General features: G+C 47.4%; 1 protein-coding gene across 1 annotated transcript; it reads right to left on the bottom strand.

Annotated features, from left to right (window-relative positions):
- Window positions 1-1,072: 1,072 nt before the first annotated feature.
- On the bottom strand, window positions 1,073-23,738 carry LOC137525893 (M protein, serotype 2.1-like). The gene is made up of 6 exons (XM_068247112.1): window positions 23,718-23,738; window positions 12,851-12,913; window positions 10,538-10,638; window positions 9,410-9,559; window positions 6,180-6,334; window positions 1,073-1,578 (listed from the first exon to the last, which is right to left on the bottom strand). The coding sequence occupies exons 2-6, from the start codon at window positions 12,902-12,904 to the stop codon at window positions 1,433-1,435; spliced, it is 606 nt and encodes a 201-aa protein (XP_068103213.1). The 5' UTR covers window positions 12,905-12,913; window positions 23,718-23,738; the 3' UTR covers window positions 1,073-1,432.
- Between the last annotated feature and the right edge of the window lie 58 nt (window positions 23,739-23,796).

Below are 23,796 nucleotides of genomic sequence, written 5' to 3'. Positions count from 1 at the left end.
AAATTAACACAATACAGCTTGTCCCCGGTAAACAAACAAGATAGGGACTATAAAATCGTTCATCTGAATTGTGTTCATAAGTCAAATCACTGCGCCATCCATGGCATACAAGAGAATGCACCGCCGGGAGACTTGGGCGCAGGATACAGCAGATATATGGCTTACCCTGCTCCTGCACAAGTCCCGGTGGGGTTAATTACTATTCCCCCTCCAGGTCCACGTGGATGGTGGGGAATGACGTAATTCGGCTTCCAGCTATTGCTGGCGGCCGAATTACATCGTTTTAAAAGTAGCTTCAGCTCCGTCTTCTGACAGCGCTGGAGTTACTGACTGCTGATATTGCCATAATTCCTTTTACAGTCTATGGTGGCGCCGGCTGCGCCCAAGTCTCCTGCGTTGGTTTCGCAGTGTTCGCATCCATGCCCCTCTGTGCCTCCAGTGTCCCCCCTGTGTCACCTTTGCTCCCCCCATGTCTCCAGTGTCACCCCTGCCCCCCCCCCCCGTCTCCCCTGTGTCTCCAGTGTCCCCCTGAGTCAACTCTGCTCCCCCCATGCATCCAATGCCCCCTCTGTGCCACCTCTGCCCCCACCTCCACTGTGTCTACCTTGTAATCCCCCCCCTCTGTGGCTCCTCTGTTCTCCCATGCCTTCATTGTCCCCCTCCTCCATGACTCCCCTGTGCCTCCAGTGTCTCCCCTGCTTTAAGTATTCCCCTATATCCCCCCCCCCCCCCGCCCCCCCCCCCCGCCCCCCCGTGCTCTCAGTCAGAGTTGCTCAAATCCAAATTCTGGAGATACCTGGATAGTTCTATCCGGATATCTCCCAGTAACGCTCACCCCACACAGGTCTACTGGGAGATATCCAGATAGAACTATCCAGGTATCTCCCCGAATTCGGATTTGAGCAACTCTGCTCTCAGTGTACTGCAGCAAAATGTCATTTTACCAGTTTAAATAATTTATCTTTTGACGGCCTTAAAATTGATATTCTCAAAAACTAAGTAACTAAGCAATAGCATCAGTATAATTTCCACATACAGAAAAAAACAAAACCAAAAAAAACAGAACAGAGTGTTATTACTGTCATAAATGTGGGTATTGTAGGGCAAATGTTCACAGTATGCTATAAAACACAACATTCAGGAGAAGGATAAACGTGATGCTGGCCTGAGACAAAGTAGCATTTCTGGTTCCCCGCCCACTCAGGAAAGAGGAGGTGGAGGTAGAGGAAAAAGCATATGGGCCCCTCTGCACACACCAGACCCTAGGAAGGTGTCCATGTTGCCTTGTGGAGGATCTGGCCCTGAACAACAGACAGCCACTTTTCAAGTCCAAACCGTGCTGGATCTTGCAGATAAAAAACATGAAGACTCCAACAAACGAGTTGTATGACACACAAAGTCCATCAGTGGTGGGATTTGTGGAATGGAGGTGTCACTTCCTGTGCTGCTTCTTATCGGGCAGCATGTCCAGCAGACCCATCTCTCTGATGCGGGTGTCGAGCGCCAGGTCTATCGCGCTGCGATCTGTGGAGCTCTGGCCGGGGAGGCTTCTCTGCGCCTTGCGGAGTTCTTCTTTCGCTGACAGACAAATCATAGACAATTAGCATCCCCATGCAACAAAAGCGCCTACCTGTGGTCGCCCTAAACCGGCTGGGACTTGTAGTTACTGAGCAGCTGCGGCTTGCTCTGCTTTACAAAACTCTACATTGGACCGAGTTCAGTTCAGGACTGAAGAGAACCTGTCTGAGAAGAAGGGTCACTAGACAAACTAAAACACACCTCGCACAGGAGAAAGAAGGTGGTCATGAGAAACTTCAGCCTAAACATACGGTCATTAAGTTACATTAGGTATGCTAATTAAAATAGACAGGCAATATAATCTCTTACCCACCCGGTTTTAAAAGCACAGGCAAATGTTTGTGAATTCATGGAGGCTGCCATCTTTTTTGGTAGAAAGGAGGTGACCGTGAGCATGAGACACAGTTCCAACTGTCCTGATCACCCCTCCCAGCTGCCTGCGCTAGGCACCGAGAACATCAGAATTCCCATCATGATTTGCACAGCATCAGGTGAAAAATGCCCGTGAAGGTTTCTTTGATGGGGCGGAGCTTAGCTTCTGTGCAGCTAAAAATGAGGCTTGTTGCTACTCTTCAGAGAAAATTAAAACAGGAGGGAAACTTACAATCGACCCCCTTAAATACTCTCTCATAATTGGCTTCACCTGTGTATGTAGGTCAGGGGTCACTGAGCTTACAAAGCCAATTTGATTTCCAATGATTAGTTCTAAATGTTTTGGAATCAATAAAATGACAACAGTGCCCAAATGTATGCACCTGCCTAATTGTATTTAAGCAATTATTGCGCACTTTCTGTAAATCCAATAAACTTCTCTTCACTTGATATATTTAACTGACATTTTTTTAATCGAAACAACCAACGATTTATACAAGAAAATCATGACGATTAACGAGGTTGCCCAAACTTTCGCATATATATCTATATATCATAGTCTAGGGCCAATTTAGAGGGAAGACCATTAAAGAATCAGAATCATTTATTTCGCCAAGCATGACAGGATCATGCCTGGAATTGGGTTTGGCACATACAGGGCTCAGCATCTACAGAAACATGAAAAGTAGTGACAAGAACATGAAAAGTGACAAAAAACAAGAGACATTACATGATAAAAGTCGGAGCAGTGCTTTTCAGCGCTGCTAGATTTGGGCGCAGCCGGCGCCTCCATAGACTTTAATAGGAATCATTCCTATTGAAGTGCTCAGTGAGTAACGTCGGCTCCGTCAGAAGACGGAGCCGAAGTTGCTTAAAAACATAATAATTCGGCCTCCAGCAATCGCTGGAAGCCGAATTATTTCATTCCCCCACTATCCATGGCGGCCTGGAGGGGGAATAGTAATTAAATTGGCCTGGACTTGTGCAGAAGCAGGATCAGCTATATACCGCTGTATCCTGCGCCCAAGTCTACCGTCACCGATTTCAAATGTACTCGATAAAAGTAGTGCAATATACAGAGATGTACATGTTAAAGCATTAGCAAGATACTACAGATATTGGTGGCAAGCTATGAGGGCCGAGCCCGTGAGGGCAGCCAGTGCATAAGTTCCAAGCACAGAGTGGCAGAACATAAGTTGCCTATGACAGTGCCAATGACAGTGCATAAGTTCCAGGCACAGAATGGCAGAATGCCTATGTCAGGACCTAGTCTGAGAACCTAAGAAGGATGGAGTGGAGGTGGAACGTGAGTGGAGTTCAAGAAATTGACTGCAGAGGGGAAAAAGGAGTTCCTGTGCCTCGTGGTCCTGGTGGGGATGACCCGGAATCTGCTCCCTGAACGCAGGCGACTGAAGTAGCGTTGGCCAGGATAAGAGGGGTCCATGGCTATCTTCAGCGCCCTAGTGCGTAGTCTCGAGTTGTAGAGAAGGTCAAGTGGAGGGAGGGGTCTCCCGATGTTTTTCTCTGCTGATCTAATGACCCTCTGGAGTTTTTGTCTGTCGCTGGTGGAGGAACCGGCGTACCAGACCAGGATGGAAGAGCAGAGGATAGATTCTGTGGTGGCAGAGTAGAATCTTGTGAGGACCTGATGGGGCATGCCAAACTTTTTCAGCTGACGGAGGAAGAAGAGCCATTTCTGGGCCTTTGCCACGGTGGAGCTGGTGTTAGCCTTCCATCTCAGGTCATTTGAGTAAAGGAGTTCTTAGTTACTAAAAAAAAGTAAAACAAGCTAACACTTACCTGGGGCTTCTATCAGCCCCCTGCAGCGGCGCTGTCCCGTGCCGTCCTCTCCCGATGCGCCGTTCCCCATGTAATCATGCGAGTGATTACACTGCGGCTGCGCGGCCGAGCTCTCGCTTCCGCACGCGTCATCAGAGCTTATTGCGCAGGCACAGTACAAGAAAACTACGTACTGCGCCTGAGCAGTAAGCTCCCGGTGACGCGAACGGGAGCGCGCATTATTCGTCTGTTGTCAGACGAGTAATGCCCTGTGCCGGCGGCGGGGAACGGGTGATCAGAGGAGGACGGCGTGGGACATCACCGCTGCAGGGGGCTGATAGAAGCCCCAGGTAAGGGTTAGCTTGTTTTACTTTTTGACTACCACAGAACCCCTTTAACTTATCTGTATGTTTTTGGGATGTGGGAGGAAACTTGAGTGCCCGGAGGAAACCCATGTGGACACGGGAAGAATACTGACAAATTATGCCTTAACATATTACAGCAAAAGTTTAAATGTCAATCACTTTTGTTTTCTTTTTTTTTACGTCTTCTATAAAAAAAAAAAACACATTCTTATCCCATTTATACATTATTTTGTAGTCTTGCAGTTTTGTAGTATCTTTGGAAAACAAAAGTTTGCTTTCTTAGAACAGAAAGTATTTGCGATAATTCAGGTTGGAGTGAGCTTGAGATGTCTCCCAGTGCATAACTGCTGAATATATGCAAATTAACCATTGTTACCCTTAGAAGCTAAACACACCTCCAGAACCGCTGGAATGCAATTATGTGTCAGCTAGTTAATTTTTACAGAGCCATAATAATCCAACTTGCATGCAGGCTGTTTCGGGTTGGTTGATACTCATCAGTGCTTGGCAAGGATTAATTTGACTCTATGGAGTAGGACTTGAAAAACCCAGAGGTACAGACTAACCAGCAAGCTCATGGTGATCCAGAACTCATTGGAGTGTGTGAGGGACTACAATGGTCCTAAAAGCCCCCTTACTAAGATGCATGGAAAACAAAAGTTTGCTTTCTTAAAACAGAAGGTATTTGGAGTCTGTAAACGCCAGTACAATTTGTGTTGGCAAGTTTAATATTACAATAGCACCACCTGGTGTTGGTTTGCTTGATTGCATGCATACAAATCTACCGCATACTAAAAGTAGACGCAAGTTTCCCTTCTGAGCTCAGTGCTTAGCTGTGAGAAGTGAGATTTTCTGAGACAATAGGAGCATTTGTGATCATCAGAACTTAGTGTATCAGCTGAAGCTCAGGTATAAAAAAATAAAAAAATCACATACCTACCTAATGAGGCTTCCCTCGTCTGCGCAAGTATGGTCACGTCTGCGCAGTAAGCCAGAGGCTCTCCTACATGAACGGCTCCGTGCTACTGCACAGGTAGTATAGGAGAATAGGAGTGTGACCTCAATCAGCAGGAGGGTCCCGGGAAGTGGCAGAGAACGCAGAGTGAAGCTTCATTAAGTTTCAGAGGCTTACCTTAGGGAAGTATTTATTTCGAAACTTGACGGGTTCTCGTAAGGGCGGGTTCAGATGGGCATCCCGCGGCGCTAAACAGGCCATGGCGCTCATAGTTTTTGTCCATTCAAGTGAATGGATGCGGTGGTATGAACGCTTACCGTCGTTTACATAAATGCAGCGTTCCAATCCCGATTTTTCCCCCGATGTGTCAGGCGATTCTGAAAGCAGCAGGTCTCTTCCAAGATCACAGAGTGCCGCACCCCTGTGTCCCCCTGTGGGAATTAAAAATGACGCACACCAGAAGCCGCTAAATGCTTGCAGAAAAGCATTTGGATGAGACACCACGGGTCGCCCCCCCGTCTGAACCGGTCCTCAAGGTGGCCATACGTTACACAATGGCCCCCGGATGTCTACCCCATGTAAGGTGTCTCCGTACCCCCTCCAAAATCTCCCCACTAGTTTCCAGATACCAACACAACCACAATCTCGGATCTTTTGTCCTCTAGAATCACCTCCTCACATTCGCATATACAAGATTTCTTACACGCGTCATCCCTCCTCTGGAATTCCCTTCCACAACAAATAAGTCACTCCCCAACTTTTAAACGCTCCCTCAAAACTCACTTTTTCAGACAAGCATACGCTCTACCTTAGGCAATTCTCCCTTTGACCTCTGGCTATGCTGTACTCCTTACTAGATAACCAAGATATATACTCTAGGCATATATATTTTGGACACTATCCTACCTCTTGTCGTTGAAACCCCTCCCCCCAATTCATCTAGATTGTAAGCTTCCAAGGGCAGGGCTCTCTCGCCCTTTTGATTTTGGCATTGGTTATTCATTTTGTGTCTATTGTTGTTCATCATGTTACTTTTGGAACAGTAATTACCAAGTTAAGTGAGTCAGGGCGGGTTTATTGGGAGCCCCTCCTTGCCATGTGATCAGAGAGAAGACACGCCTTGCTCTCACCTTTCTGATGTTCGGACACAGTCTGGGCCAGCTCTTCCTGCGACTTCTCCAGTAATCTCTTCAAGTTCTGAGTCTCCTCCAGCAGCTGTTTCTCCTCCTGCTGGTGGGAGGCCATCATCTCCTCCATGTCCTTCAGTCTGGCCTCCAGGTCCTCACTGCAGAGAGGAGACATCAGAATGATGCCAGAGACACCAGCAGCTGCTCCGCAGCAATGTGCCAGAAGCCAAATACAGGAAGTAGGTATACAGGTGTCTCCAGGCCTGCAAAGCATTCTGGGATCACCGGTGGCTAATGGCTATAACCACCATTCACTTGATAACCAGAAGTTGTTTTTGTTTAAAGGGACTCCGAGCACCCCTCATAAGCATGCCTTTAAGCCACACGACTTCCAACAAAGTCGTGCTATGACCCCTCTGGAGACGCCTCTTGCAATGGCCATGCGTGTCACTTCCTCTTCCTGCTTCATTCAGTGATGCACTTCTCTAACAGAGAAGACAGGGGTGACCCGGAAGTTATAACATAGCCAAGATGGCAGCCACAATTTTTAAATTGAAATAGAACTAAAACTATTTTATGTAGAACGGCGATTCAGGCTTCATCAAATGAAAGAGGAGAGCACAAGCTACAGAAAGGTATGCATCTTTAACCTCCTTAGTGGTATGCCCGACACTGTGTTGGGCATACTGCCGGCTGTCCCCAGGAGTCCCCCATTATAATTTTAAGTGATTGTGTAGTTGTAATATCTTCAGCTAGCACTAGGCTACCTAGCAGTGGTGGCCAGCATCCCCGATTACTTCTGATCCCCCTGATCGCCGCTAAATACATTACCCCCCTGGATCCAGCGATGGCGCAGCCGCCCTGCACATCTCCGGACCTCTCTATGGGGAGGATCGGGTCTGCGCATTACGTCATGTTCAATCCTCCCCATAGAGAAGAGGGGAGCTGTCCGGGGAGGCTGCGCCGATCGTTGGTTCCAGGCTGGGTAATGTATTTAGTGGCGATCGTGGGGGATCAGAAGTAATCAGGGGATGCCGGCCACCACTCCTAGCTAGCCTAGTGCTAGCTGAAGATATTACAACTACACGATCACATAAAATGATACTGGGGGACTGTCGGCTGCAAACCCTCCAGTGTGTGTAACGCCCAGGAGGTTAAGTACTTTGCAGTACTGGTCAGAGTCTCTAGGCATACTCATGAGAGGTGCTCGGAGTTCCTTTAAAGAAAAGGTACTTAAGAATGGACTGTGTATATTTTTTTTTCATGGTCTGCTGTAGGTGGAAACGTTTAAAACCCCACACGGGTCATATAAGAACACAGTGAGTTTTTTTCTTTTTTTGTTACAATCAAAACACTTTTGCTGCCACCAGAAGAAAAAAAAAAAAAAAAAAGTACTCAAAGTAATTTGTCCTAAAATAAAGGGAACCTGAAGTGAGAGATATATGGAGGCTGCCATATTTTTTTCCTTTTTAAACTCTACCAGTTGCCTGGCAGCCCTGCTGGTCTATTTTGCTGCAGTAGTGTCTGAATCACACACCTGGAACAAGCATGCAGCTAATCCAGTCAGACTTCAGGCAGAGCACCTGATCTGCATGCTTGTTCAGGGTCTATGGCTCAAAGTATTAGAGGCGGTGGATCAGTGGGACAGCCGGGTAATCTGTATTGTGTAAAAGGAGATAAATATGTCAGCCTCCATCAGGTGTGCTTTAAAGTCATTTTGCCCCCTCTTGCCTTACCTAGGATTTAGTCCGTTTTCACTTGCTAGGAGCTAAACGTGTGGGGTGGGATATTCTCCATAAAATCAGGTCACTAGGGATGGTCAAGAAGATGCAAATAATTTTGAGTTGATGCATCGTTATGCAAATTTAGTATGCAGATTCATGTATCTTGAAAATTAAGCAATCAAATCCTGCTGCAGTAAATTTCGATTGGTCTATATGGTCTATTTTCAATTTGTTTATATTTTCATACAAATTTTGCATAATCCTGCAAAATTATTTGAATCTCATTGACTATCTCTACAGTCACATTATTTAAGCCAATAGGAAGCGAGTGGCGAACCATTACTGCTAGGCACAGTGTTATTAAAATTTAAAGTGGATCTGAGATAAAATTTTACTCATTGCATAATTGTGTTCCTTTCATAGTGGCTGGATGGTTAAGGGCTCTGCCTTTGACGCAGGAGACCAGGGTTCGAATCTCGGCTCTGCTTGTTCAGTAAGCCAGCACCTATTCAGTGGGAGACCTTAGGCAAGTCTTCCTAACACTGCTACTGCCTATAGAGCACGTCCTAGTGGCTGCAGCTCTGGCACTTTGAGTCCACCAGGAGAAAAGCGCGATATAAATGTTCTGTGTTCATATAGTTTATAGGGCATTCCTCAAGCCAAATACTTTTTGTTATTGTTTTAATACTCTAATTCCCTATAAACTAAACAAGCCTCTCCTACAGCTTCTCCAGCGCTTAGGCAATCTGAGTCCCATGTAGCAAGGACTTATGGGATCCCATTAGATTGTAAGCTCGCAAGGGCAGGGTCATCCTCCTAATGTTTACTGTTCTTGTAACAATATTTGTGCTGCTTGGAAACTCTGCTGTACATTTGTTAGTTTTATCTATGTTCCCCTTGTCGTCTTATTGTGCTTTGTAAAGCGCTGCGGAATATGTTGGCGCTATATAAATAAATAATAATAATAATGGGAGCTCAGTCTGGGCAGGAGGAGGGTACTAGCCAGATATTTCAGAGGCAGAGGGGAGGAGGAGAGGGGAGTGAAGTTTTCACAGGCTGAGGGATGGAGAAACAGATCAGCTTTGCCTGTATGTAATGTTACAAACAGAACATGGCTGCCCTCATTGTATCACAGGAATAAATAATAAACTGTTGAAGCTGTTTGCAGCTAGATTTGCTGTATAAACTATCTAAACTTTAGATAAGATATATAGACGAGTTACTTGTTATCGTTAGTTTTTAATCTCGGATCCGCTTTAAATCATATAAAAACCCTTCTTTTTATAAAATTCTGAGGTTTTGTTTTGCACCACGATACAGGGCAACTACATCACTGCTCTATAAGCAGGCACCCCGACTCCCCTCCCGATCCACTCACACAGTTTAATAGTTTCTCGTTTTGTGTTTTTCATTATTCAGCCTGAGTGTAACATTACCTAACATATATATTATACCCTTATATACAGCAGCACACGTATATTCTGAATGTGTGCGTCAGTAGAGCAGTACCTGGAGGCAGGTCCTGAAGCGTCACCCAGCCTCTCCAATTCTTGCTCCGCCTCCTGCAGCTGCTGCTGGGTCTGTTCTTCCGCCTCGAGAGCTTCATGGAGGTCCTGCGTCTGAGTCTGCAGGGAGACATACAGCTCTCTGCTCCGCCCCCTGCAGGAAAGGCAATTCAGGCTTGTTATAAAGGATTGGATCTTCCTCTGACCAATCAGACACGTTTATTTTCTAGACTGCCTGGCTGTGGCAGTCTATGGACTTCACAGAACGAGATGCAGAAATCAATAACATATTTTACAGGCTGGGAAACCAGAAAAGGAAATGGAACGGCTGTTTAGGGACCATCACCCCTCCTCACTAGCCAATCAAATACAGCTCCTGCTGATTTTCATTAAAGAGGAGCTGTTAGGTATAAGGTCTCAGAGAAAATAAACACATATCAGTAGCTAAAGATTGGCTGTACTTACATTACATATGCATTTCACTGTCCACGTTTGGATTTCACAGAATTTGTATATAGTATATGCAGAGATAGATGCTCCTGACAGCTCATGGCAGGCTCCATGTTTTTCTGTCAAATGTGTCGTCATGTCCTGCCTGCTTCCTGATCACAGATAAGCTCTTACTTGAACAACACAGTGTGCAGTGAATATTAATGAGCCATGTGGCTAGGAACAATAGCTGACTCCTGCAGTGTACTCTGCCCGAGATTTATCAGTGCTACGCGATTACAAGCTGCTGTAACGTCTCATTAGCAGCCGAGGGGAGAGCCCCAGAATGCTTTGCAGTATGGTATGCGGCTTGCGTCTTCTTAAGAATAACAGACTTGCTGATAAGCACACATCAAAGGTAACTGAGATTTTTATCTTCACTAATTGCTTTTGGGCTTCCTTCTAAACTGTTTAACACAGGATAATAGAGGTTTAAATTAGCTTCTGCAGCCTGACAGTTACTCTTTAACATGTACTACAGAAGAAGCAGGTGAGTAGCTAGAAATCAGAAAGCTTGTTAATTTGAGCTTTGAATGAGAAACCCAAATCCAATGTTACCCCCAATCAAGGAATTTCCGGGCCAGGAGATATTGGCTTTACTGTGGTGTCAGGCACTTCTGTTATAGTAAACTCAGTGTGATACCTCTCAGCAGTTTCTGATTGGAGGGCGTGAAGTTCCTGTTTCTCCTTGTTTAGCTGCTCTCTTTGTGATTGGACCTCATCAGACAAGAGGCGGATGATTTTCTGTAGACAAAAAAGGAAAAGAAATAGATTTTGCACTCTATATTATACTCTGCGTTCAGTGTCGGAGTGGGAGCTGGAAAAGCTGGCCAAGCAGCAGTAATCAGACGAATAGAAAAGACAAATAACATTTATATTGCGCTTTTCTCCTTGCGGACTCAAAGCGCCAGAGCAGAGCAGCAGCCACTAGGGCGCGCTCTATTGGCAGTAGCAGTGTAAGGGAGACTTGCCCAAGGTCTCCTACTGAATTAGTGCTGGCTTACTGAACAGTCAGAGCCGAGATTCGAACCCTGGTCTCCTGTGTCAGAGGCAGAGCCCTTAACCATTACACCTTCAGCCAACTGCCATCAGCCAATCAGGTGTTATAACAAATCAATAAGCAAACAATATGTTTTTTTTTAGAACCAAATGTACTCTTATTTATTCTTCATTCATAGAGTTTTCAAATTGCGGACATGTCGTATGGATACAAATTCAGAGTTCCAATTCACACAAAAGACTGCCCGACACGCGTTTCACAGCCAAAAGCTGCTTCCTTAGAGGCACACCATATACAAACATCCAATGGGCCAAAGTCAAGTACCACCGCAATCTGAAGTTCTTGAGAAAATGGCTCTCAACGTTCCATTTGTCCATGGAATAGTGGACCCCTATTGTTTGCAGTTTGATATTGATTTATTATAATATCTAGGGGTGGAACTATACTAATTTTATTGTGTTTATTGTGCTTTCAGTAATCAGGTGTTGCTGCTCACAGTGAAGACTTGCTGCAGGTTTCTATTGGGAGTGATAACACAGGGTTACTGCTGCTTGGCCAGCAGGTGGATTTCCTCAGTTTTTCCACCTCCCAGTTCAACACTGTCTGCGTTTAGCCACATTTCTGTTACTTTGCATTGGGTTATGTGATCTGAGGACACATTTGTATTGTGGGAGAACTTTCACGTTTCCAGTGTGTGATTTCCCACCATATGCCAGCAACTGCTCGAGTGTCAGCGTATGGGTTTCTGAAAGCAAAACCCAAAGCTCACAAAACTTGCCAAAATGTGCAGCAACTTCAAAGCGAATGCCAGAGCGATCGTGATTTGACAACTAAAGCCATCATGTGTGGGGGTCACCCCCATAGGGATCCTCTGGTGTATCGCTTTACCAGTCGCTGGTGATTGGCAAGCCCTGCAAGAGCACTGCCAGTTGATACCAGGCCTTCGACCTTAATGGCACCAAACAGCTTCTGTGAACTGACTCAGTGCTATAATTTAAGGTCCCTTTTACACAAGCAGGGTATACTTGCGATGTGGTTCCAGATTTTGCCGCAAGGGGGCAAAAAAAAAAAAAAAAAGCAATCTAAGTCTGTGAAAACTTTCACACTTATTGTGGTCTTTGCAGTGCGCCGGATGTGTCCAATTCGACGCAAGGGCAACAGTGTGTCACTGCAAGTACCGGGCTTTACGTACGGTGCTTTGGGGCAAGTCTATGGGCGACGCACATAGACTGAGAACAACAGAGTGTGGTGCAGTCGCAGCGCAGATGCAGGATCGACGGGAATCCCAGTGAGATACTTCCTGCCCAGTTGGAAGTACCTCACAGAGCGGGGGGCAGAGCTATGCATATATCCCGGTTGGCGCACACTGCTGCAGGGTGAAGATGTAGATGGAGAATGATTATTTCCGTGCAGTGTAGCAATAATCGGAACACAAAGGATTACTACCCAGATCACAAGTACAGAGGAGCATCATGTGCTGCCGCCAACCAATCACAAGTACAGAGGAGCGTCATGTGCTGCCGCCAACCAATCACAAGTACAGAGGAGCATCATGTGCTGCCGCCAACCAATCACAAGTACAGAGGAGCGTCATGTGCTGCCGCCAACTAATCACAAGTACAGAGGAGAATAATGTGTTGCTGCCAACCAATCACAAGTACAGAGGAGCATCCTGTGCTATCGCCAACCAATCACAAGTACAGAGGAGCATCATGTGCTGCCGCCAACTAATCACAAGTACAGAGGAGCATCATGTGCTGCCGCCAACCAATCACAAGTACGGAGGAGCATCATGTGCTGCCGCCAACCAATCACAAGTACGGAGGAGCATCATGTGCTGCCGCCAACCAATCACAAGTACAGAGGAGCATCATGTGCTGCCACCAACCAATCACAAGTACGGAGGAGCATCATGTGCTGCCGCCAACCAATCACAAGTACAGAGAAGAGACTCACCTCCAGCTCCGCCAAGCTGAGACTTTCTTCAGTGTCCTCAAGGATCTGCTCCATGCTCTCTATCTAGGAAAATAGGCCAGATTGGTTATCAATAAACAGCAACAGAAACATTCATCCAACTTATCAGTTAACAATATAAGATCAATAAAATATACAAAATATGCAGCTGTGCGGTCTACATCCCTATATTCCTGCAGTTGCTGCATTACTGTTAGTGCTGGAGGTATCTATGCAGTCTATCATACTGTCACCTAAGGGGATTAGAAATGTTCCCGGTTTCTGGGTTTTTTGACGGTATCTCACCCCAGAAAGGGAGGAGCTGGAAATAAAGTGGGCAGGAATAGAGGGGTCAGTAGCCAATTTTGTTGGCTCTTCTGCACCTGCTGTAGGGAGGGCAAGCGGCAGCTGACGATGGAATGACGCTCCTCCGTCTTGTCTTCCTCCATTCTGTGCATGAACCAAGCCAGTCATTGCAGATGTGACAACTGACCAGAGGACACCAGAGTAATACTATCCCCATTATATTTTGTGGTGGGCTGAATTTGGTAGTACCTCCTCTGCCAGGCTAACATGTTAGCTTCCCACTTTCAGTCCTGGGAGATTACTGATCCCAGGATTGTGAATGATCGAGTACCAGCTGATCCATTTAGGATTCAGGGGAGAGGTTGGGACAGATTTTTTCTGAAGTCTACAGGTAACCCTTGGCTTGCATAAGGGCCCACCCTTAAAGAAAACCTGTAACGGAAAAAAAAAAACCACTCCCCTGTGGGGTACTAACCTCGGGTGGGGGAACCTTCCGGATCCTACTGAGGCTTCCCCAGTCCTCCTCGGTCCCACGGCTGCAGCGATACAGCTCCCTGAACAACGGGGATGTAAATATTTACGTTCCCGGCTCCAGAGCAGGTGCAGTACTGGCTCTCCGCCTGCACAGTAGAGCGGACCCGACAGAGATCGGCTATTTTCGCCAATCTCCGTGCGGAAGCCGCAACAGCGCCCCCTCTGGAGCCAGGAAAGGTAAATGAAGTGGAGGCAAAGATGACACGATGGAGGGCACAACACACAAGTGACAGAACAAATTCAGGTTAAAGCATACCTAAACTGGGATGAAAAAGTGGATTAACTAGCTCCCCCATTCCCAAGTCTTTGAGGGCCTCCCTCCATTGTGCAGGCAGCTGCCTGCCTCAGAAAACCATCCGACCCAGTTTGATCAAGGTGCATGCGCTGCCTTTTCCGCCCACCTGTATTAATTGTGCTCCCACCGCCGGCAGCATTCTGCATATGCGCAGCAAGAGAACATTTAGCTGTGGCTGCTGTACCAGGAACTGAACGGACCCTCTAAATGCCTATAAGAAGATTCACATACTTGGGCTTTATTCACAAAGCATTACCGCATTCGGTAATGCTGAAAACGGCTGATTTTACCGATCACATTCCCAAGTTACACTTCACTAAACCTATCGCCGCACAAAAAAAAAAAAAAAAAAAAAAAAACACAGTTCCCGACTAGTGAGGTAAATTACCGACTTGTGCGGTAAGAACCTCAGGAAATGTCAATTCACAAAGATTTCCTGGCCAAAAGTGTTCTGAATTTTTCTCCAGCCCACAGCAGTCGATAACTGGCTCTCCTCCGCATGCGGTAACTTGACAGACAGCCTTTAGGGAGAGCCAGGCAGCCAATAGGGAGAGCCACACAACCTGCTTCTCACTCTGATTGGATGCTATGGGGTATCGGGTGGGACTTTTACTGTAACAAAGCAGAGGAAGCAACCAATACTGAGGGCTTTTCTGCATCCCTTTAGATGTGTAAATCTGTGTTCTAGCATATAGAAGAGCTCCCCCTGGTTGCTGCAGCACATCTAAAGGGATGACAGGTTGCATTGGACAGAAAACCTGCAAGTCTCACACACAGCTCCCTCCCTGCCTGCCTGCCTGCCGCCCTGCTTCACAGATGGTAAGTGACCCTTACTGAGCAGGGCTTAGTGAACTGACGCACGTTTGTTCTGTAAATTACAAAACTTCTGCTTCATGGGGGAAAACTTTAGTGAATTTGGAAAAAAAGTGTAAAATACAGCATGAGGTATTTTACTGACCAAAAAGCTTTTACCAAACTGCCTATTGTGAATAGTGCCCATTGTGTAGATATTCAGCTGTTATTGTGTCACCTGAGAACTTCAGAACCTTTAGGACACTTTTAAACTGGATGTCTAAATGCTGTGAGGACAAAAAAAAAGTCAACCCCCTGAAAACATTAAACATCAAAATGCCACTACAACAGCATATTACAATGATCAAACTAGCATCCTGAGACTTTGCAAAAGGCAAACACAATACTTCTAGTCTAGTGGCCGCTCATGTACGCATATAACAGCTTTAATCTATAGAGGGCACTGTACTGTTGACCTATTAACTGAATGGTGATATACTCATCAAATACCACCAGATGGCAGAATTGTACTGATTGTCTCCTTTCACTCTTCAACTATGAATGGAATGTTAGCTGTAGCATACAACAATAATGTTATGTATTCATTTAGAGCTGCATCGTATTTGTTATACAAAACTAAATGGCGCTACTAAATTGTCTATTTGTTTTCAATAGTTGGTTGTGATTCACTGAATTGTGCTGTATTGTTAGAACCCTTTCTTACTCAACTTGAATGGACTGTGCTTTGCTAGGTGTGTCTTCTTTCACATTTCCCGGCTGTCATTATTTGCAACTCAGGGGGGGAGCTGAAGTGGGAAATTATTTATTCCCTCCAGAGGGTGGTTAGTTGCCCAGCAGAGGAGGGTTCGGTGTAAGGAGAGGGTTAAGTTGGGTTGAATTTTCTGATACAAATACATTGAAATCAATGGTTAGGTTGCACTTTCCAATAGCTATAAGTATAAATTATTGCAACCAGTTCTGCTGGAAACTACTACTCTGCATCCACAACTGCCTCCAATGCTGTTGCTCAAAATGCCACTGCTGGACATATGTTGCACTACCAAGTAGACTCTTTATGTACACAGGTTTGCTTGCACTAACTGCATACTCATATAAACTGTTTAGGAGTTGGAAATTTCCTGCTGATAATCATTGACACTTACCATGTTTACTGCACTTTTTCTTATGTTCTGCCTGTCTGCAAACATCTACAAGTTGCATTGCAATATGCATCCTCCCAGTGTACCTCACTCCATATTCATTTCATCTGCTCTGCTTTGCTCACCTTACTCAGCTTCTCATGAACTGTTAGCTCTCCTGAAATCTCTCTCTCCCTCCAGCAGCTCAAAAACCTCACAAACATTTAAATCCCATTCACATTTGCTTACTCTCTCCCTCCTACTCTTACTTGCTGCTGGTGATATATCGCCTAACCCTGGGCCACAGCCTCCTGCCAGACAAGCATCCCCTGCTGACCCGCTTCACAGCTCTCTGTCCACAAATAACTTCAACACCCATCCTCGCCCCAACCTCATTTCCATCCATCCCACTCACAAGCACATGCTCCCCCTACCCTGCGGTCTCTGGAATGCCAGATCCGTCCGCAATAAACTTACAGAGGTCCACAACCTCTTCCTCTCCAAATCCCTCACCATCCTCTCACTGAGACATGGCTCACCCCCTCTGACTCTGCCGCAGAGGCTGCCCTCTCCTACGGGGGGCTTCACCTCAGTCACACCACCAGACCAGACAACAGGACTGGGGGAGGGGTGGGTCTGCTCCTCTCCCCATCCTGCACATTCCGTGTCCTCACTCCACCTTCCTCCCTACAATTCACATCATTTGAGGCCCACACTATCCGCCTCTACAATCCCCTCCCAGCCATTGTTGCAGTCTTATACCGCCCTCCGGGCTCCACACGACAATTTCTCGACAACCTTGCCTCCTGGCTCCCACACATCCTCTCCTCTGACCTCCCCACCATCATCCTCGGGGATTTCAATATACCCATCAATGAACCCAAGAACTCTGTTGCGACCCGGCTACTCGCCATAGCCAACTCACATGGCCTAGTACAACACACCAACGCCCCCACTCACACTGCACGTCACACTCTCGACCTTATATTCACTAAATCCACCACCATTGCAGACCTCGACATCGCACCATTTCCACCCTCAGACCATTACCTTCTCGCCTTCAACCTCCTCACGGAAGGCACCTCCAAACTACCCGCCCACCCACCTGGTCGATGGCAGCGAGACCTACGCAAGCTCAACCCTGGCGTCCTTGCTGACTCCCTCCATGGCCTATCCTCCACTCTCCCCACCCTAACCTGTCCTAATCTTGCTGCAGCTCAGTATCACCAAATTCTCTCATCAGCCCTAGAGAGAGCTGCTCCACCAATATTCCGCCGCAACCGACCCCCTAACCCCCAGCCCTGGCGCACTACCCATACTCGCAACCTCCAGAGGGAAACACGCGCCACTGAACGAAAATGGCGGAAAACTCGACTAAACCAGGATTTCCTACAGTACAAAACTAACCTGCAGCAGTTCCACACTGCCCTTGCTCATGCGAAGCAGGAATACTTTACCAAGCTCATCGGAGCACAAGCTTCCAATCCCCGGCGTCTTTTTAGCACCTTCAACTCCCTGCTTAAACCCACCCCCCCACCTTCTGTTTCCTCCCTCTCTGCCACAGATTTAGCCACCCACTTCACCAACAAAATAGTCTCCATCCGTCAGGAAATATCCAATCTTCAATCTTCACCTCCCACCTGCTCACAACCTACTCCTTCTCCACCCTATCCTCCCCTCACCTCCTTCACTCCTACTACCACTGAGGAGGTCAACCACCTACTGCAGACTTCCCATACCACTACCTCCCCCCTTGACCCTATCCCTTCTGATCTACTTCAGCCTCACTTCACGGATCTGGCCCCAGTCCTCACTACCATGTTTAACCTCTCCCTATCCACAGGCACCTTCCCCTCAGACTTCAAGCAGGCCACTGTACTGCCTCTGCTCAAGAAACCCTCCCTCGACCCCTCGCTACCCTCCAACTACCGCCCGATCTCCCTCCTCCCCTTCGCCTCAAAACTCCTTGAGCGTCTGGTTCACAAACGCCTGACCCAGTACCTCAATGCCAACTCACTACTAGACCCACTGCAATCTGGATTTCGGCCTGCCCACTCAACCGAAACGGCTCTCACAAAAGTGGTCAATGACCTTGCCTTAGCTAAAGCTGAAGGTAAATACACCATTCTCCTCCTCCTTGACCTTTCAGCAGCTTTTGATACAGTAGATCATCCCCTACTCCTCCAGTCCCTCCAATCCATGGGCATTCAAGATCTCGCCCTGACCTGGCTTTCATCCTACCTCTCCAACCGCTCCTTCACGACCTCCTTCAATGAGTCCTCGTCCACCCCCAACCACCTCTCAGTGGGAGTCCCCCAAGGCTCGGTCCTTGGCCCCCTACTGTTCTCCCTATACACATCCTCCATTGGCAAGGTTATCTCCTCCATGGGTTTTAACTATCATCTGTATGCAGATGACACCCAAATCTATCTCCACACCCCTGACATATCCACCACTACCATGGACAAGGTCTCCTCCTGCCTATCTGCCATCTCCTCCTGGATGTCCGCTAGGTTCCTAAAACTAAATCTAGACAAAACGGAATTTATGATCTTCCCACCCCGGTCATCCCTGGACCTCCCAGATGTGCAGGTCACTGTTAACCACACTACTATTCACCCTACCTCTCAAGCCCGCTGTCTGGGTGTCACCCTGGACTCCGCACTCTCCTTCACTCCCCACATCCAAAACCTCACAAAGTCCTGCAACTTCCACCTTCGTAACATCTGTAAGATTCGCCCTTTCCTGACCCCTGCCACCACCAAACTCCTCATCCATGCCCTCATAATTTCCCGCCTCGACTACTGCAATGCCCTTCTGTCTGGACTCCCTAAGACCCGAATAGCCCCACTGCAGTCCATCATGAATGCGGCTGCCAGAATTATCCACTCCTCCCATCGCTCCACCAGGGCGGCTCCCCTCCGTGAATCCCTCCACTGGCTTCCTATCCAGTCCAGAATCAGATTCAAGATATTGTGTCTGACCTACAAATCCATCCACAAAACCTGTCCAACCTACATTTCTGATCTTACTCAGAGATACACACCAAGCCGCTCACTCCGCTCCTCCAATGAACTTCGCCTGACCGTTCCCTGCATCACCCAGTCCCATGCACGCCTCCAAGACTTCTCAAGAGCCGCTCCGACACTATGGAACTCCCTACCTCCACCCATTAGGGCAGCCCCCTCCTTCAACACCTTCAAGAAGGCCCTCAAAACTCACCTTTTCACTCTTGCCTACCACCCCTCACAATTGCTCTAAACCCACAGCCGAACTCTGGTCCCCTACCTCTCGTGTCCCTAGCTCTCCCTCTAGATTGTAAGCCTTTGGGCAGGGTCCTCACTCCTTTTGTGTCCTACCTGATCATGCACCTCTATTACTGTGCACCCATGCTATGCATTTGAGTGAACCTAACTTGCCTAACTCCATGCTCCCATCCAGTGACTGACTAAGCATTACCTTGTACTCATACTGTGCTGTGTGATCTGGTTTTCTTGTATTCCTGTATTGTCATTTTGCTGTTTGTCACCCCTAAATATTGTCTGTAACCTAAATTAATGTCCAGCGCTGCGTAATATGTTGGCGCTTTATAAATACAACAAATAAATAAATAAATAAATAAATAAACCAGTTGCAAAATATTATGAAGATGCAAACATTTGCACCACACCGGGACCCACTAGCAGGGCTTTCTGTGTGCTTGCTGATCACTGCTAATTCACAAAGCACTAAAACAGTGAAATCCTATGAGACAGACATGTGCAGGCAGACTTTGTTGAATGAAATTGCAAACACGCTGCCTTGCAGTATTTTCAAACCAATTTGAAGGGCAGCAAATTCCTTTAAAGAGAACCAGAGACAAACTACATAAAAGCTTTTACACATACCTGGGGCTTCCTCCAGCCCCATAAGCCTGGATCGCTCCCACGCCGCCATCCTCCGCTTCCCCTATCGCCGCTACCGGGTCCCGTCACTTCCGACAGTCAGCCGCGACCAAGTATCCGCATCACAGGGGCTCCCTCCATACCCTTACGTGTGTGGCTCCATACTACGCAGCTGCATGCGTACGGGTATGGAGGGGAGCCCCTGTGCATGCGGTGGGCGATTTGGGTTCTAAGGGGGGTGGTAAATTTGTGTGTGTGTGTGGGGGGGGGGGGGGGCGATCAGTATGAAAAGGCAGAAAAAATAAAGTGTCGCAGTGTCACTCGTTTTTAAGAAAATTATGGGCAAAAAATATGATCTGTATAAAATATGCAAGTGTGCATGATAGAGTTGCGTAATTCCTCAGGGCTCGTTGGTCACGTGCCGGTGTAATGTCAGATACTGCAGCCCGGAAGCAGCCTTCCTCACTGAGTATCGCGAATGCTCAGTGGGAAGTTAGATATTATTTACCTGAAATATCTCCGCTTCCGCACCACATACACTCCCGAAATTTTCAGGGGAGGGAGGGGACCCCCAGATCCAGCTCTGTGTCGAATTGCAGCCCCCGAGCCCCGCTAGTTCCCAAGATAGGTTTGCTGCAATCAGTCTCGGGAACCAGCGGGGCCTGGGGGGCTGCAATTCGGCACAGAGCTAGATCTGGGGGTTCCCAGCCTCCCCTGAAAATTTCGGGAGTGTATGTGGTGCGGAAGCGGAGATATTTAGGACGTTTTACGTGGCTGCACAATTTAATGGGACGCAGGCTCCTACTGCGCATGCGGGGCTGCACAACGTGCGGGGCTGCAATAGCTGACATTACACCGGTAAGGTAATTGGCGCAAAGTAGTTGAGTCACCGGCTATTTTTAGCTGGCAAGGTCACAGCGCTACCCCCTCCACTGGCACCACCACCTGGCGTAAGGGTATACCGTACTAAGACAAGGGGGGCGACAGGGGTGAGTCGTCTTCCCCTAAGGGGCGATACCTCATAAAAGGTTGGGAACCACTGCTCTAGTGCGATCGTCGCCGGCATCAATAGCAAACAGGGGATCGCGTATAAAGCGTTCCCCTGTTTGGCTCCTCCTGTCGCCATGGCGACGATCGGAATGACGTCATGGACGTCAAACGCCTCCGATCCAGCCCATAGCACTTCCTAGAACTCATTGGTCCGGCCAGCGCAGGACTCTGGCGGGGGCCCTCTTCCGTCGCTGCGTGCGGACGATCGCCGCAGAGCGGCGGCGATCAAGCTGTACGTGCGGCTAGCAAAATGCTAGCTGCGCGTACAGCACTTTGAATGGGGCGAATCCCCCACCAGAGGCTGAGATTTCCTCCTGCGCGGCATAGCCCGAGCTCAGCTCGGGCTTACCGCCAGGAAGGTTAAACAAGGTGTGTATTATGATGATCTGCAGATTTCAGACTATAAATGCATTTTGCAGGAACAGATCTTTTGCAGGAACAGATCTGTTGAATGTGTGCAGCATCTTGCAAAGATTTCTGTCTGATGGGGAGTTCAGCTCCATAGAATAGACTGTGTAGAGTATGGCTCTCATACTATATGGAAGGGGGTAAAATTGGTCTGTGATCTTGCCTTTATCTTTCAAGTGTGTACACACCATTAGGCCCATATGCCATTCCCTTTTTCACCTGAGTTTTCTCCTAGTAGATAATTGTTTTATATTCCATTTAAAAAAAGCTTTCCAGCATTTTTTTACTAAAAAGTTACCAAAAAGTACGGTAAATGAAAAAGTACTAAGAATATTGTTTTGAGTATTGAGTATTGCTTTAAGGCATTTTATAGACAAGTTTAAAAATATCACCTAGGTAGGAGAAAACTCAGGAGAAAAAGTGAATTGCATATGGGTCGAAGTGGTTAAAGAGCTAGGTAGAAAGCACCAAAACACCAGTTTCCTCATAACTTCAGTACTTCGGACAGCAGGGTGGTGTAGTGGATAGCACTCTTGCCTTGTATCGTTGGGGGCCCCTGTAAGTGTGGAGAATAATGCTCCAGGGGCTAGGCCAAAGGGATCCGCCATAATGGATCGCTGGCTGAGTAGTCGAGGGCTGTACTCTCATCCGCTGTACTCTCATCCGAGGCATTAGTCGTTATCGGTCACCTTGGCAGAGTCTCATCTGATGTGTGTATGGAGCGATTGCCACATTCAGAGAGGGCTTTAAACAGCTAGCCACCGGCAATATACACTACAACAAATGTTTCCCGTCATAGGCTGAAATCTCCACTTTCAAAGCACAGATTATGTTGTGATGATCTGATCATGTGGTGGTCATTGAGATTTGCATTAGAAAAAAAAAAAGCAACACAATAAGTTAGTGGTTACGTATAGAACATCTAGTACGCTATAAGCTCTAGCTTAGTAAGTTGATTGTATTTATAAAATGGTGAAAACAAGACCAGAGAGAGGAATAGACTTTAATTTTGAGCTATGGTTAGGCCCACAGTATACTGGTAGTGTTCTCCCCAGGCTCTTTTAGCGAGTACATTTGAAATCGGCACCGGTAGACTTGGGCGCAGGATACAGCGCTATATGGCTGATCCTGCTTCTGCACAAGTCCGGGCCGATTTAATTACTATTTCCCCTCCAGGCCGACATGGATAGTGGGGGAATGAAATAATTCGGCTTCCAGCGATTGCTGGAGGCCGAATTATTGTGTTTTTAAGCAACTTCGGTTCCGTCTTCTGACGGAGCCGACGTTACTCACTGAGCGCCGCTATAGACTGATTCCCATTACAGTCTATGGCGGCGCTGGCTGCGCCCAAATCTAGCGGCGATGAAAAGCACTGTTCCGCTTTTAGCAGGGTGCTCCACCTGGCTAGTTTTGGTGAGCACCCGGCTGTCATCAGCTCACCTCCTCCTATGCTGTAAGCAGAGTTGTGCAGAGAAGCACCAGCCCTGCATTCTCTCATCTCGCATCACCCAGCTACTTTTTTATGCCACCTGGCAGAAAAAAAATTCTGGGGAGAACACTGTAGTATGTGTTGTTATTTTGAAAAGCAAAATACTACTATGTAATAATCTGCCATGGTTTCTGGCCAAGCAGAAGCCTATTATTCTCCTTTCTTTGAGTGCCCTTGTAAGTTGCAGTTTGGTTCTCTTTAAAAGCCACCTGTTTAGTCTAGTATTTATGATCACATAACTTTATACCTGTAACAGAGACGACAAAAAAAAAAAAAGATGTTATACATACCTGGGGCTTCCTCCAGCTCCATAAGCCTGGATCGGTCCCACGCTGCCATCCACCGCTGCCTCTGTCCGCCGGTACCAGGTCCCGTAATTTCGGCCAGTCAACGCAAGCGCAGAGCGCTCCCTCCGTACTGCGCAGGCCATGCGTACAAAGACGGAGGGAGCCGCTGTGCATGCGGAAGACTGGTCGCGTCCAGCGGAAGTGACGGGACCCGGTACCAGCGACAGAGGCAGCGGAGGCGTGGGAGCGATCCAGGCTTATGGGGCTGGAGGAAGCCCCATGTATGTATAACATCTTTTTGCATTTTTTAGGGATCGTTCGTCTCTGGTTCCCTTTAAGCTTTGGTGTAACCGCTTCCAGGGTTGGAGATATAATGATTGGGCATGGCAAGACATTCCAAAGAGTAGGAGCAGCATGCAAGTGGTTGCCACTGGTTACAACTGTCACACAGAGAGAGTAATGGAAAAAGGCCTGTGGGGTGACAGTGAAGAAGTCCCGGAGAGGTTGGCTTGACCAGAAGATGCAGTCAGGCACTCTGGGGATAGTCAATAGGAGAGCAGAGCACGGAGACCCCAGATCAGAGGGGTCCTTCTCGGGTACTGCTGACCTGCAACGGCGAAGACTGCATATGAAGCATTACAAAGCATTATTCAGTCATAATATAACTCATTAGGGTGATTTTGTACCAGCAGGTATGTCAACGTCACTCACCGCAGCAATCACGTGACTGCCCTCCACCTGTCGTCACGCGCGCTTTTTTCACTC

This window comes from Hyperolius riggenbachi, chromosome 7, assembly GCF_040937935.1.
Source record: "Hyperolius riggenbachi isolate aHypRig1 chromosome 7, aHypRig1.pri, whole genome shotgun sequence".
Lineage (NCBI taxonomy): Eukaryota > Metazoa > Chordata > Amphibia > Anura > Hyperoliidae > Hyperolius > Hyperolius riggenbachi.
Note: the sequence above shows the minus strand (reverse complement) of the source record. Positions and strands in the feature narration are given on the sequence as shown.

Excerpts from the sequence above, each read along its gene's own strand:
- LOC137525893 (XM_068247112.1), bottom strand. The coding sequence starts at position 12,904 with ATGGAGCAGATCCTTGAGGACACTGAAGAAAGTCTCAGCTTGGCGGAG. Across the intron at positions 9,560-10,537 it reads CAATCAGAAACTGCTGAGAG|GGGGCGGAGCAGAGAGCTGT; the intron begins GTATCACACTGA and ends CCTTTCCTGCAG. Across the intron at positions 1,579-6,179 it reads TGTGTCCGAACATCAGAAAG|CGAAAGAAGAACTCCGCAAG; the intron begins GTGAGAGCAAGG and ends TTTGTCTGTCAG.